At 45.6% G+C, this 15,796-nt stretch overlaps 1 protein-coding gene across 1 annotated transcript in view; it reads left to right on the top strand.

Moving 5' to 3' along the window:
* Positions 1-15,796, top strand: part of NCKAP1L (NCK associated protein 1 like) — a 397,914-nt gene that overhangs the window by 121,043 nt on the left and 261,075 nt on the right. The window contains exons 16-17 of the mRNA XM_069758709.1: positions 4,866-5,011; positions 12,759-12,891. Coding sequence (XP_069614810.1) covers positions 4,866-5,011; positions 12,759-12,891 — 279 coding nt within the window. The remainder of the gene's footprint in view (positions 1-4,865; positions 5,012-12,758; positions 12,892-15,796) is intronic.

Genomic DNA, 15,796 nt, shown 5'->3' with positions numbered 1-15,796 from the left:
CCACACAGACACACCAGCAAATCAAGACTTTCAACCCACTACCAAGTTCAGGAAGGAAGTATCTTACCACCACTCTTGACCTTACGTTTAATAGGGTTGTGTACTTTGGTGGCACAAGAGATCTTGGACAACCACAGCGTACATATAAAACCAAAGGTGATGGCAACTGCTATTTTCAGGCCATCAGCTATTTCCTGACAGGAATGTTATGTAATTCTTGAGTATATCACTCAATGGTGCTCATAAACTTGAAAAATGTGATCTTTAATATGCTTTAATCTTTAATATACTCAAGAACGGGGCCACAGACATCACACAGGGGGTCCCAAACAGTGCACATGTGATCCCAGACAGCGCACAGGGGGCAGAGACAGCGCACAGGGGCCCTGCACGCTGTCTCTTCCCCCTTGCACACTGTCACTTCCCGCTCCCTTGTGCACTGTCTCTGCCCCCTGTGCGCTGCCTGGGCCCCTGTGTGCTGCCTGGGTCCCCGTTCACTGTCTCTTCCCCTTGCACACTGTCTCTTCCCCCTCCCTTGTGCACTGTCTCTGCCACTGCGTGTGCTGCCTGGGGCCTCATGTGCTGCCAGGGACCCCTGTGTGCTGCCTGGTGCCCTGTGTGCTGCCTGGGGCCCCATTTGCTGTCTCTGCCCCGTGTGCTGTCTGGGGCCCCAGGTGCTGCCTGGGGCCCCTGTGTGCTGCCTGGGGCCCCTGTGTGCTCCCTGGAGCCCATGTGCTGCCTGGGGCCCTGTGCGCTGCCTGGGGCCCCTGTGCACTGTCTGGGCTGCTGTGCTCTGCCTGGGGCCCCATGTGCTGCCTGGGGCCCCGTGTGCTGCCTGGGGCCCTGTGCGCTGCATGGGGCCCTGTGTTCTGCCTGGGGACCCATTAGCTGTCTGCCCCCATGTGCTGCCTGGGGCCCCGGGTGCTGCCTGGGGCCCTGTGCACTGCATGGGGCCCTGTGTTCCTCCTGGGGTTCAGTGCACTGCCTGGGGCCCCGGGTGCTGCCTGGGGCCCTGTGCACTGCATGGGGCCCTGTGTTCCTCCTGGGGTTCAGTGCACTGCCTGGGGCCCCATTAGCTGTCTCTGCCCCGTGTGCTGCCTGGGGCCCTGGGTGCTGTCTGGGGCCCTGTGAGCTGCATGGGGCCCTGTGTTCTGCCTGGGGCCCTGTTCCCTACCTGGGGCCCCATTAGCTGTCTCTGCCCCGTGTGCTGCCTGGGGCCCGTGTGCTGCCTGGGGCCTCTGTGCGCTGCCTGGGGCCCCTGTGCGCTCCCTGGAGTCCATGTGCTGCCTGGGGCCCCGTGCGCTGCCTGGGGCCCCTGTGCTCTGCCTGGGGCCCCATGTGCTGCCTGGGGCCCCATGTGCTGCCTGGAGCCCTGTGCGCTGCATGGGGCCCTGTGTTCTGCCTGGGGCCCTGTACACTGCCTGGGGCCCCATTAGCTGTCTCTGCCCAGTGTGCTGCCTGGGGCCCCGTGTGCTGCCTGGGGCCCTGTGCGCTACATGGGGCCCTGTGTTCTGCCTGGGGCCATGTGCTCTGCCTGGGGCCCTGTGCTCTGCCTGGGGCCCCATGTGCTGCCTGGGGCCCCCGTGTGCTGCCTGGGGCCCTGTGCACTGCCTGATACCCCTGTGCTCTACCTGGGGCCCTATATGCTGCCTGGGGCCCCGTGTGCTGCCTGGGGCCCCGTGTGCTGCCTGGGGCCCCTGTGTGCTGCCTGGGATCTCGTGTGTTGCCTGGGACCCCGTGTGCGGCCTGGGGCCCCTGTGTGCTGCCTGGGACCTTATGTGTTGCCTGGGGCCTCGCATGCTGCCTGGGGCACCATGTGCTGCCTGGGGTCCTGTGCGCTGCCTAGGGCCCCTGTGCGCTGCTTGGGGCCCGTGCGCTGCCTGTGGCCCCTGTGCTCTCCCTGGGTCCCCATGCGCTGCCTGTGGCCCCTGTGCACTGCCTGGGACCCCGTGTGCTTCCTGGGGCCCCTGTGTGCTGCCTGGGGCCCCTATGTGCTGCCTGGGGCGCTGGGTGCTGCCTGGGGCCCCGTTATTAAGAATGTCACTCAATGGTTCTCAAAAGCCTGAAAAATCTGATCTACAGTAGCTAGGGTATATTCAGACCTGGAGGGGTATAAACTGGACTAGTCCAATATGTACCCCGGGGTATAGTTTGGGCTAGGCCAGAATATACCCGGGGTATAATCTGTCCTAGGCTACTTTAACCCCGGGTATATTCTGGGTGGGGGGTTAATCTGGCCTGTTACACCGGTATTGATGCGAGAGACTTGTGCGAGTTTCTCGCATTGAACTCACAAGTGTGACCCCGGCCTTAGTGTGACAAAATAAGACATTCTTAAAGCGGTTGTCCCACGAGCAAAGTACATTTTAATTAATAGATCTTATAAAAAAAATTAGTTACACAATTGGATGTGTTGAAAATTTTCTTTTCCTGTCCCGAGATCATCTTATAAATGTACCCCTGAGTAATGGATGTTCTTGACCATGCAGGAATATGGTCAGATATACCACAGCTCCTAGGCCGGGGAGGAGGCAAAAGAGAGTATACAGACAGGACAGCACAGGAAAGCTGTGATGTTTTCTCTGATACAGCACGTTTTTAAACAGGCAGGGAAATATTTTTCCTTACAGAAAGCAGCAGCTGTGATCCCGTGCTGTCCTGTCTGTATCCTCTCTTTTGCTTCCTCCCCTGCCCAGGAGATGTGGTATGATCAGACCATGTCCCTGCACGGTCAGACACAGCCATTACACAGTACACGGCAGGGGCACATTCATAAGATTATCTCAACACATGACATATTTTTTTAACACATCCAATTGTGGAACTTATTTTTATTCTAAGATCTATTGAGTAAACTGTACTTTGTTCATAGTAAAACCTTTTTAATGTGTTTATTCAAGACAATTTTTTTACTATGAGCATAAAAACTAACATGCAGGTAGGTTAAAGGTTAAACCTACCTGCCTGTAGTGCCTAGCAGCAATCTCTGCTGAAACAGAGCAGTTACGGACTGCTCTTGTTGGCAGTTCAGCAGCTTCCACTGATGTCATGTCAACAGAGCAGCAGCTTTTTCTCCACTCTGCTCTCTTTACAGTGCCTGACTGCCATTGCCATGCTGATTGACTGCCGTTGTCATGCTGATTGACTGCCATTGTCATGCTGATTGACTGCCGTTGTCATGCTGATTGACTGCCGTTGTCATGCTGATTGACGGCCTAACTGCAAGGAGTCCGCTGTCAACCAGCATGATGTCTGCAGTAACTCCCTGTTAAGAGAGCAGCCCACAAGAAGAAGAGCTGCTCTGTTGATGTGGAGCAGCTGAACCGTCACTAGGAGCTGTCTGTGACCACTCCGGGTCAGTGCTGGGTTGAACAGGCAGATAGTTAACACCTACTATACTTGCTCAATAAATCTACGGCTTTTGTGATCCGTACAGTCTTTCAGTGTTGTCCTTTAATAGGGAATTTACTGGGTGTATAAAACTGGGTGTGTAGGGTATAAATTATGTTGTACCCTACAACCTATTAGGTATATACTCACCCTCGGACGTGCCCTGCTTCTTTCTGGCAGCCTTCCTTCCTAAGAATCAGCGCTTGAAGGACCTTCGGTGACGTCGCGGCTTGTGATTGGTCGTGCGAGCAGTCACATGGGCAGTCGCGCGACCAATCACAAGCCGCGACATCATCTAAGGCCCTTCACGCACTGATTCTAAGGAAGGAAGGCTGCCGGTTAGTACCAGGGCGCGTCAGAGGGTAAGTATAGCAATATTTTTTATTTTAATTCTTTATTTTACACTTAAATATGGATTCCGATACCGATTTCCGATATTGCAAACATATTGGAACTCGGTATCGGAATTCCGATACCAGATTCAGAAGATCGCCGACCTCATGGCCGACCCCACACAGGGGTCGGGTCGGGTTTCATGAAACCCAACTTTGCCAAAAGTCGGCGACTTCTGAATCTGGCCGACCCGTTTCGCTCAACCCTAGTCACAAGCCATCAAACAAAGAAGAACTGCTCACATTTTTGTGCCAGAAGAAGTGTGAAAGACTGGTGGAAAGCATGCCAAGACACATGAAAGCTGTGATTAAAAATCATGGTTATTCCACAAAATATTGATTTCTGAACTCTTCGTGAGTTAAAACATTAGTATTGTTATTTCTAAATGATTATGAACTTGTTTTCTTTGCATTATTTGAGGTCTGAAAACACTGTTTTTTTATTTTGACCATTTCTCCTTTTCAGAAAAAAATACAAAATTTACTGCTTGGAAATTTGGAGACATGCTGTCAGACGTTTATAGAATAAATGAAAAATTTACATTTTACTCAAAAATATACCTATAAAGAGAAAAATCAGACAAACCTAACATTTTGCAGTGGTCTCCTAATTTTTGCCAGAGCTGTAGATAGATAGATAGATAGATAGATAGATAGATAGATAGATAGATAGATAGATAGATAGATAGATAGAGGAGCAGGAGCTCCTCGTTTCTATGTGTTTTGGAGACATCATATCAACTAGTATCCACCCACTGTAAAGCTGAGTTCAGACAAAAATAATAATTATCAATAAAGGGAAAGTTGCTGATACAAGCCATATACTGGTCAGAAATAGTGCTTCTCATATACACACAAAGGTTTATTCTGAAGATTTATTATTTATTATGCTTTGCTTATATAGCGTCATCATATTCCAAAGCGCTTTACAGACATTACCATCACTGTCCCCCATTGGGCCTCAAAATCGGAAAAGAACAAATTTAAACCTTAGGAAATGTGCAATACGCGATCCACTAGGGTTCCTTGAGCACTGAATTGAGAAATACTGCTCATTGTGGATTGCTTTATCTCCTGCTTCAGGCTTATACCAGTGTAGCAAAGGCCTCACTGTCTCTTCGTGAAAACCAAGACCTGGGCAAAGTAATGAATCTGATAATGTTTCACACCTGGATGCTGGATTCCGTAGAGGAGCTGATCACGGAGACTTCTGACCTTTCCATCTTCTGGTTAGTGCCATGGTATTTTTATTATGAATTTATCTTGATAGGGTTCAGGAGTTGTAAGAAAATGAACCCATAATTTCATAATGGAACACTATATGAGAATATCCTGCAAAGAACGATTAAAAGCCTGTAATGTAACGCAATGATGATAGCGGGGATAGCAGTTTTGGATCAACATTCTCAATACTGTTACACTATTTTATGATTTGTTCATCTGGAGTAGAGTGGTTGCAGATATTGCTACAACTGTAAGACAATGCTTTACATCTAAATTAAGTTGTTTCTGCAGCATGAACCTCTGCACACCTAATTAGAGTGGTTTTCCAGGCAGCTGATACATTTGTTTGCACTCACCCTATGTGACTGTAGATTGCTGAATTGTGAGTGTGCAATGCGTTCACTGTCAGGATTCCTCTGTATTCCCAGTGTGAGCGGATTCTTCAAATCCCATCCACTATACTGTCCCCTCATATATTTATACATTAAAGTAAGATCACCCCTTAGCCTTCATTTTTCCAAACTAAATAACCCTAAGTGTAATTGTGGCACCCCAGGAGTTCAGGTACCACAGTGGTATTGCCTTCCTCTCGGGGAGGGTAATGCCATGCCTGGAGACAGGAGGAATCCCTATGGCAGGTAACCTTACATGCAATATATTCTGACTCCAGGCCAGAAGGGGGAGCTCTACATCCGACTTGAGGGGAGCTGCTCTCTCTGGTCGGGAGGAGGAGTCAGTTGCTAGGCTGTTGCTAGACAGTTGACAGTTGGTAGCAGACAGAAAAGGAGCACAGGATAGATCCAGGGCTAGAGGAGGCTACGAGTGGGCTTCCTAGAGCCAGAGTGCAGAAACTGGGCACCGGGAGCCCGAGGCTGTAGGGGAACTGCAAGCCCCCCAGCAGAACCGGAGGGCATAGGACTAGACGTAAATTGCCCACACCACACCTGAGGCACAAAAGCAATTTAGAACCTGGAGTCACCGTGCCAGAGACCCCAAGTGATCAGCTCAGGCTGCCTGTCATGCAGGTACCTGTCCCAGGACAGGAGAGAGAAAAGGGTACCTTGCTAGGACTACAGGCAGCAAGGGACCAGAAAGCAGCGCAGAAGTGGAAGGCCCCTAACCTGACCTGCCAAAGGGATCCTTACTTGTTTTCAGGCTGCCTGGACTCCAGCTACACCTGTTACCGGTACCCTGGACTGAGGCTGAATACCATCTCAGTAAACCAAGTAAAGACAGCAACCATGTGTCCTCCAATTATTTGCGGAATTCACCAACCCTGCCAAATACACCGGGAGCCATGGGGACACCACTTCACCTGCGGGGAGCGACACCATGTTTGTTGCAGCACCATTGCCCCCAGAGGACCCCTTTAAGCAGCGTCAGTCACCTCTGACTGAGAACCACAGGTGGCATCACAAACTTTCCTTATTTCCACAACCCCTTTAAAGACCATCCCTATTACTTGGGCGCCCAGGGCCATAGGACCGGGTTGCTGCCACCATGACTACCCCTTTAATTGTGACCGGACTCGGTACCGAGTACCCCACAGCCCTGACGGGTGACGCATAATAACCTCTCTTGGTATTGCAGACCCCCCAGTCTTCTAATAACCTTGGTCGTTCTTCTCTGCACCTGCTCTAGTTCAGCTATGTCTTTCTTATACACCGGAGACCAGAACTGTACATAGAATTCTAAGTGTGGGCAAACTAGTGACTTGAATAGAGGTAAAATTAAGTTCTCCTCATGAGCATCTATGCCTCTTTTAATGTATCCCATTATTTTATTTGCCTTTGTAGCAGCTACCTGACACTGGCCACTAAATCTGAGTTTATCGTTCACCCATACACCCAGGTGTTTGTCATTGATGGTTTTGCCCAGCGTTTTACAATTAAGCACATAATTATACATCTTATTTCTTCTGCCCAAGTGCATGACCTTACATTTATCCCCATTAAAGATCATTTGACATTTATTAGCCCAAGCTTCTAGTTTATATAAATCCTCCGTAATATAAAATTGTCCTCCACTGTATTTTTTACCCTGCAGAGTTTAGTGCCATCTGCAAATATTGAAATACTATTCTGTATGCCCCCTACAAGGTCATTAATAAATGTTAAAAAGAAGAGGGCCCAATACTGAACCCTATGGTACCCCACTGCTAACTGTGACCCAGCCCGAGTGTGCTCCATTAATAACCACCCTTTGTTTCCTATCCCTGAGCCAGCTCTTAACCCACTTACACATATTTTCCCTTATCCCCATTGTTCTCATTTTATGTATCAACTTTGTGTGGCACAGTATCAAAAGCTTATGAAAAGTCCATATACACTACGTCCACTGGGTACCCTTGGTCCAGTCCGTAACTTATTATTATTATTATTATTATTTATAGCGCCATTTATTCCATGGCGCTTTACATGTGAGGAGGGGTATACATAGTAAAAACAAGTACAATAATCTTAAACAATACAAGTCATAACTGGTACAGGAGGAGTGAGGACCCTGCCCGCGAAGGCTCACAATCTACAAGGGATGGGTGAGAATACAGTAGGTGAGGATAGAGCTGGTCATGCAGCGGTTTCGTCGATCGGTGGTTATTGCAGGTTGTAGGTTTGTCTGAAGAGGTGGGTCTTCAGGTTCTTTTTGAAGGTTTCGATGGTAGGCGAGAGTCTGATGTGTTGTGGTAGAGGGTTCCAGAGTAGGGGTGATATGCGAGAGAAATAACTTACCTCTTCATAGAAATTGATCAAATTAGTCTGAAAGGAACGGTCCCTAGTAAACCCGTGCTGATACTGGGTCATGAGGTTATTCCTCTTCAGATACTTCAGTATAGCATCTCTTAGAAAACCCTCTAGGATTTTACCCACAGTAGAGGTTAAGCTTACTGGCCTATAATTACCGAGTTCAGTTTCTGTCCTCTTTATGAATATTGGCACCACATTTGCTATACGCCAGTCCTGTGGTACAGACCCTGTTATTATGGAGTCTTTAAAGATTAAAAATAATGGTCTATCAATGACTGTACTTAGTTCCTGCAGTACTCGGGGGTGTATCCCATCCGGGCCCTGAGATTTGTCAATTTTAGTGACTTTTAGACGCCGATGTACTTCCTGCTGGGTTAAGCAGGTGACATTTAATGGGGAATTTTTGTTCACTGATCATATTGTCTGCCATGGGATTTTCTTGTGTAAATGCTGATTGAAAAAAAGTCATTTAGCATATTGGCTTTTTCCTCATCCTCATTCACCATTTCACCCAGACTATTTTTAAGGGGGCCAACACTATCATTTTTTAGCTTCTTACTATTTATGTAGTTAAAGAATATTTTGGGATTATTTTTACTCTCTCTGGCAAGGAGTCTCTCTGTCTCAATCTTTGCTGCCTTGATTTGCTTTTTACAGAATTTATTTAATTTTCTATATTTATTTAATGCCTCATCACTACCTACTTGCTTTAATTCTCTAAATGCTTTCTTTTTGTCACTATTGCGCCCCTTACTGCTCTATTTAGCCATATTGGTTTCCTTCTATCTCTAGCATGTTTATTCCCATACGGTATATACTGTGCACAGGTCCTATCCGTCTCCCATTTTCTTTTGTGTATTTTTATGTCTCAGGATATTGTCCCAGTTAGTTGCACCAGGATCATCTCTCATCCGCTGGAAATTTGCCCTCCTGAAGTTTAGTGTCCTTGTAACCCCTCTACTACACATCTTAGTAAAAGATACATGAAAACTTGTTATTTTGTGATCACTATTCCCCAAGTGACCCCCAACCCTTATATTTGATATGCGGTCTGGCCTGTTGGTTAATATTAGGTCTAGCAGTGCCCCCCTTCCTGTTGGGTCCTGAACCAGTTGTGAAAGGTAATTGTCTCTCATAGTTGTCAAAAACCGATTACCTTTGCTGGAACTGAAGGTTTCTGTTCCCCAATCTATTTCAGGAAGTCCCCCATAATAATGACTTCTCCTTCAGTCGCAGCTTCAGCTATTTGCTTTACGAGAATATTCTCTTTTGTTTCCATTATTTTGGGGGACTTATAATAAATCCCTATCAGTAATTTATTATTTTTCCCCCTCCCCTTATCTCCACCCACAGGGACTCTACATTTTCATTAGATTCACCTATATTATCATGCAGGATGGGTTTTAAGGACGATTTTACATATAGACACACCCCTCCCCATCGCTTATCCGTTCGGTCATTTCTGAACAGACTATAGCCCTGCAAGTTAACAGCCCAGTCATGGCTCTCATCCAGCCATGTTTCAGATATTCTCACCATGTCATAATTATGCTTCAACAACATTAATTCTAGTTCCTCCATTTTGTTGGTGAGGCTTCTGGCATTAGTATACATGCACTTTATGTATCTCTCTGTATCTTTATTCTTTCTTAAATTATTAACTGTTCTAACCCCACCCCCCATGCCACCGCCACTCCCATCTTCTTTATTTGTGGCCAGGTCACTATCTGCACGCTCTTCCCCTCCTATAAAATGAATACCCTGCCCCCATTCCCTAGTTTAAACACTCCTCCAACCTTCTAGCCATTTTCTCCCCCAGCACAGCTGCACCTCCCCATTGAGATGCAGCCCGTCCCTAGCGTAGAGCCTATAGCCAACTGAGAAGTCAGCCCAGTTCTCCAGGAACCCAAACCCCTCCTTCTTACACCAATTCTTGAGCCACTTATTTATCTCCTTAATCTCCCGTTGCCTCTCTGGCGTGGCACGTGGTACAGGCAGTATTTCAGAAAATACCACCTTTGAGGTCCTTGCTTTAAGCTTTCAGCCTAATTCCCAGAAATCATCTTTAAGGACCTTCCAACTACCTCTAACTTTGTCATTTATGCCAATGGGCACCATGACCACTGGGTCCTCACCAGCCCCCCCAGTAATCTGTCAGCCCGATCAGTGATGTGTCGGACTCCAGCACCAGGTAGGCAGCACACTGTTCAACGATCCCTGTCTTTGTGTCAGATTGCCTTATCTGTTCCCCTAATAACTGAGTCCCCCACTACCAGCACCTGTCTGGCCTGCACTGCTCTCCTATTTATTATTATTATTTATTATTATAGCGCCATTTATTCCATGGTGCTTTACATATGAGGGGTATACTTAATAAAAATAAGTACAATAATCTTAAACAATACAAGTCACGATTTGTATAGTAGGAGTATTTCCCCCCTTACTGGAGCAAACACTCCTCCGGCTTTCAGAGGACATGCCTTGCTGCAGCAATGCTATTCCTGCATGCTCAGATTCAGATCTCGTCTAGAGATCTCGGGAGACAAGATCTGAAACTGAGCATGCACCGCCCCCAGTGGCCATTTTCCTGGAGGCCACCGCATCGCAAAAATGGAGCTGCCGGGGCCTCTGGGCTTTGAGGAAATGCCGGCGGAGCCCCGACACTGCACAAAGAGCGACTGCCGCCCCCCAGCACAGAGCCCCCACACTGCTGAAAGAGGAGCCGCCGCCGCCCCACAGCACAGGGACCGGCAGAGAGTATAGCTGCCACAATGAGGTAATAGGAGGATACTCCACTTACACCTTCCCTGTGAGACGCCCCTCCCTTCGTCATCGGGACCACTCCCCCCCACCATATGCAGATTGGTCCGCACCCACCCTGTAAGATGACACACGGCGTATAAGAATACCCCCGGCTTTTAAGAAGATGTTATATTTTAACTGGAAAAGTTGGGAGGTCGTCTTATATGCCCAGTCATCTTATACGCCGGAAAATACGGTATATATAAATATATATATATATTTATATTATACTATAATATTCACTTATATTTGTTTTGTGTGTAAGCATTACATTTGAACATGGTATTTAACCCCTTCCTGACATGAGTTCCCGCAAACCCCAGTACTAGAATGGCGGCACGATCGCGCAGCCTCACAGTGAGCGCAGTGGCGATCGCGTGCGGGTGTCAGCTGTATATGACAGCTGACACCCCGCAGCAATGCCCACGATCGGCGCTAGCTTTTGTGGTCCAATTTCTCCTGTTACCCTTGGTAAAATAAAACAAATTGAATCTGAAGTAAAAATTTTGTGAAAAAAAGTTAAATGTTCAATTTTTTTTAAACATTCCGAAAATTCCTGTGAAAAACCTGAAGGGTTAATAAACTTTTTGAATGTGGTTTTGAGAGTACCTTGAGGGGTGCAGTTTTTAGAATGGTGTCACTTTTGGGCATTTTCTGTCATATAGACCCCTCAAAATGACTTCAAGCGTGAGATGGTCCCTAAAAAAATAGTTTTGCAAATTTTGTTGTAAAAATGAGAAATCGCTGGTCAATTTTTAACCCTTATAACTTCCTAACAAAAAAATTATGTTTCTAAAATTGTGCTAATGTAAAGCAGACATGTTGGTAATGTTATTTTTAACTATTTTGAATGATATGACTCTCTAATTTGAGGGCATAAAATCTAAAAGTCTAAAAATTGCAAAAATTGCAAAATTTTTGCCAAATTTCCATTTTTTTCACAAATAAACGCAAGTCAAATCGAAGAAATTTTACCACTATCATAAAGTACAATATGTCACGAGAAAACAATCTCAGAATCACCAGGATCCATTGAAGCGTTTCAGAGTTATGACCTCATAAAATGACAGTGGTCAGAATTGAAAAAAATGGCCTGGTCAGGAAGTTGAAAACAGGCTTCGGGGTGAAGGGGTTAATGATAGTATGGTCTTCAATGGAGAATGTAAAAGAAGGGGTTGGGCACGGAAATGACATCACAATTATTATTTTTTTTTGTTAAATTATATATCTTTATTTAGCTTGCAAATCCGCATAAAAATCCACATGAAATCCGCATCAAGTCCACGTGGATTTTCAACTGCGTTTTCTGCCAAAAGAGGAAGAATCCGAGCAGATTTTTACAAGAGCAAATCCGCAACGTGTGCACATTCCCTTGTAGTATCTATCCAGTGAGGGCCTCGTGCATCTCTCTCCGGGTGCCTATGATTTAATAAAGAACCATACTAAGATCCATACAGATTCTGTGAGAAACATACTTGCTGTTTAAAGGGTCAGTATGATGCTACACCATACTTTCTAGTCCTTCCCGAACATCCTCAAGCACCTACAAAAAAAGGCAGACCTCTTGGATGCCTAGAACCTCCACAGAACCATCAGGGTTATAGAAATACAAATGTTGTGGCATCTGATGCTTCATAATCTCTTATCTCTGAGAAGCTAAACTGAAAATTTGGCAATTATGTGCTACTCAGAGGCACCCAATAGCTGCCCTTAGAGATCCTTCAGCTGTATGCTGCGTAAAGAAACATAAATCAAGTATAATTGGACGCTACAGTGTTATATACAGTAGTTGCTTTGAAAAGTCACAATATTTTTGCACAGCAGAAGGCTGCGAAAAAAAATGTTCAACTCTTGCCATTTTCTGCCAGTTTTGGACAGCACCACCAAAATGGGCAGAGCTGGGGAGAAAGGGAGCGTGACAACACTCGATCGTTTAATTAGTGACACACTGCGGCGTACCCTACACCATATATCTTACTCCACTCCAGATTTATTGCAAAGAGCACCAAGTCCACTTTTTAGACGCTCCAACTCCAGTCTTGATGAATCAGGGCCTATATCTATATTTCAGTTAATTTCCACATTATTATACAGACACATATATACCTGCCATGGGTATTTTGCTATAGTATATTATATACATAGTATATTGTTATTATGCCATTCATGCATCTATTCTTTACATATTATCTTGCTTTTGTTGTAGTTTTCACGTTCGCACTTTTGAGAAGATGTTCCTGCTAACATTGGATGAGCACTCAGCTATGCGCTACTCCATTTCCTTTCCATTGGCCTGTGCTCACTTCTTAAATAGCACTCATGAAATGTGCCCAGAGGAGGTAAGAAAGAACATAACACTGAAAGTAACAAAATAGCTCTATTGAACTCCGCATTGTCTTCTGTTATTTAGAGACCACACTGTGTTCAGCCCCACATGTTCTTGTTCAAGCCCAGTTATCTTATTAATTATAGATAAACCCCTTTGGTTTCTGATGGCTGTAGGCTGAATTGGATTTCAGTTCTTTTAAAAGAGTCTGTTCAGTTCGCTGATAACCCGTAACAATGCTGCTTGTGGACCTATGATGAAACCCAAAAAATTAGCTGTTTGGATTTTTTTATTTAATAATGAAGTTCAGTAGGGGGTAATAAGGAACCAAGAAAGGGAAGGAATATTACTTTACTGTGCAATTGAATTCACCCATGTGAAATAGCAAATGTTAAAATTATAAACTCTGCATGTTAATTGAGCCAATAATTGTCTTGTACAATGACATGTTATATTTAAAGAGGTAATTTCCTTACATTTTTCATGTTGAACTGGACAAACAATGTGATAGTGACTGCAGAGCGGATTAAAAAATTTTTTTCCATTCCTCTCTTTGCAGACTTATTAGCAATCAACTCACATAATGAGTTAATCTGTGCTAAGCCTGTTCGATGGTTTTCACTGGGGAAATGTAATTTTTCCTCTTGATTGACACTGCCCACTAATAAACAGGCAGCAACACACTGCAGAAAAAGAACAAACCTCCAACATAAGTTACAGCAGGTTTCATAGTGTGTGAGATGTAATGACACATAGCCCTGATCTCCTGGTATATCCTTGCCACTTATTAGAAAGTAGAGCACAGATGACTAATACCTCCCAGTGTGGGAAGGATGGCTAGTGCAGCTGAGATTAGCTGCGCCACATTACAAACCCTTCTATCAGCTTTCCTCTTCTCATAGCACTGTCACCTCTGCTGTAATGCACCACCCTCCACACTGTCTGGTTTGGCTTCTTATCCAAAATCTTACACTGCAATTTAGGACTGCTATTTCCAATATGTGGCAATAGAGTTCCAGTCCTCTTTCTCTTATGAAGAGGCCACTTTCATAAAGATATATATATATATATATATATATATATAGTTTCAAAAAAAGTTGAGACAGCACACCATGTCCAAAGTTACAAAGTGCTCTTTAATTTTCCCATGTGGCTATTAAAGAGCACTTTGTAACTTTGGACATAGTGCGCTGTCTCAACTTTTTTTGGAAACTATTCACAAGGACTGGTATGTACCTGTGAGGCGTTTGCACCCTATATCTAACTGTGCTGTTTTTTCTACTCTTTTATATATATACTAGATGGTGGCCTGATTCTAAAGAATCGGGTATTCTAGAATATGCATGTCCACGTATTATATTGCCCAGCCACGTAGTATATTGTACAGCCCACGTAGTATATTGCCCAGTCACGTAGTATATTGCCCAGTCACATAGTATATTGCCCAGCCACGTAGTATATTGCCCAGCCACATAGTATATTGCCCAGCCACGTAGTATATTGCCCAGTCAGGTAGTATATTGCCCAGTCACGTAGTATATTGCCCAGCCACGTAGTATATTGCCCAGCCACGTAGTATATTGCCCAGCCACGTATTATATTGCCCAACCACATAGTATATTGCCCAGTGACGTAGTATATTGCCCATTGACGTAGTAAATTGCCCAGTGACGTAGTATATCGCCCAGCCACGTAGTACATTGCCCAGTTACGTACTATATTGCCCAGTGACGTAGTATACAGCCCAGAGCCACGTAGTATATTGCACAGCGACGTAGTATACAGCACAGAGCCACGTAGTATATTGCCCAGCCACGTAGTATATTGGCCAGTCACGTAGTATATTGCCCAGCCACGTAGTATATTGCCCAGCCACGTAGTATATTGCCCAGTCACATAGTATATTGCCCCGCCACGTAGTATATTGCCCAGCCACGTAGTATATTGCCCAGCCACGTAGTATATTGCCCAGTCAGGTAGTATATTGCCCAGTCACGTAGTATATTGCCCAGCCACGTAGTATATTGCCCAGCCACGTATTATATTGCCCAACCATGTAGTATATTGCCCAGTGATGTAGTATATTGCCCATTGACGTAGTAAATTGCCCAGTGACATAGTATATCGCCCAGCCACGTAGTACATTGCCCAGTTACGTATTATATTGCCCAGTGACGTAGCATACAGCACAGAGCCACGTAGTATATTGCACAGTGACGTAGTATACAGCACAGAGCCACGTAGTATATTGCCCCGCCACGTAGTATATTGCCCAGCCACGTAGTATATTGCCCAGCCATGTAGTATATTGCCCAGCCACGTAGTATATTGCCCAGTCAGGTAGTATATTGCCCAGCCACGTAGTATATTGCCCAGCCACGTAGTACATTGCCCAGCCACGTAGTATATTGCCCAACCACGTAGTATATTGCCCAGTGATGTAGTATATTGCCCATTGACGTAGTAAATTGCCCAGTGACATAGTATATCGCCCAGCCACGTAGTACATTGCCCAGTTACGTATTATATTGCCCAGTGACGTAGCATACAGCACAGAGCCACGTAGTATATTGCACAGCGACGTAGTATACAGCACAGAGCCACGTAGTATATTGCCCAGCCACGTAGTATATTGGCCAGTCACGTAGTATATTGCCCAGCTACGTAGTATATTGCCCAGCTACGTAGTATATTGCCCAGCCATGTATGTCACAGGTTAAAAAATTAAAAATAAACATATACTCACCTTCCGAGGGCCCCTTATAGTTCTGTCACATGACCGTGACGTCAGGCAGGTCATTCTCGCGTAGGCGCGCAGGACCTGTGATGATGTCGTGGTCACATGACCGTGACGTCACGGCAGGTCGTTCTCGCGCAGGCGCCGTGATGATGTCGTGGTCACATGACCGTGACGTCAT

Source organism: Ranitomeya imitator, chromosome 3 (assembly GCF_032444005.1).
Source record: "Ranitomeya imitator isolate aRanImi1 chromosome 3, aRanImi1.pri, whole genome shotgun sequence".
NCBI lineage: Eukaryota > Metazoa > Chordata > Amphibia > Anura > Dendrobatidae > Ranitomeya > Ranitomeya imitator.
Note: the sequence above shows the minus strand (reverse complement) of the source record. Positions and strands in the feature narration are given on the sequence as shown.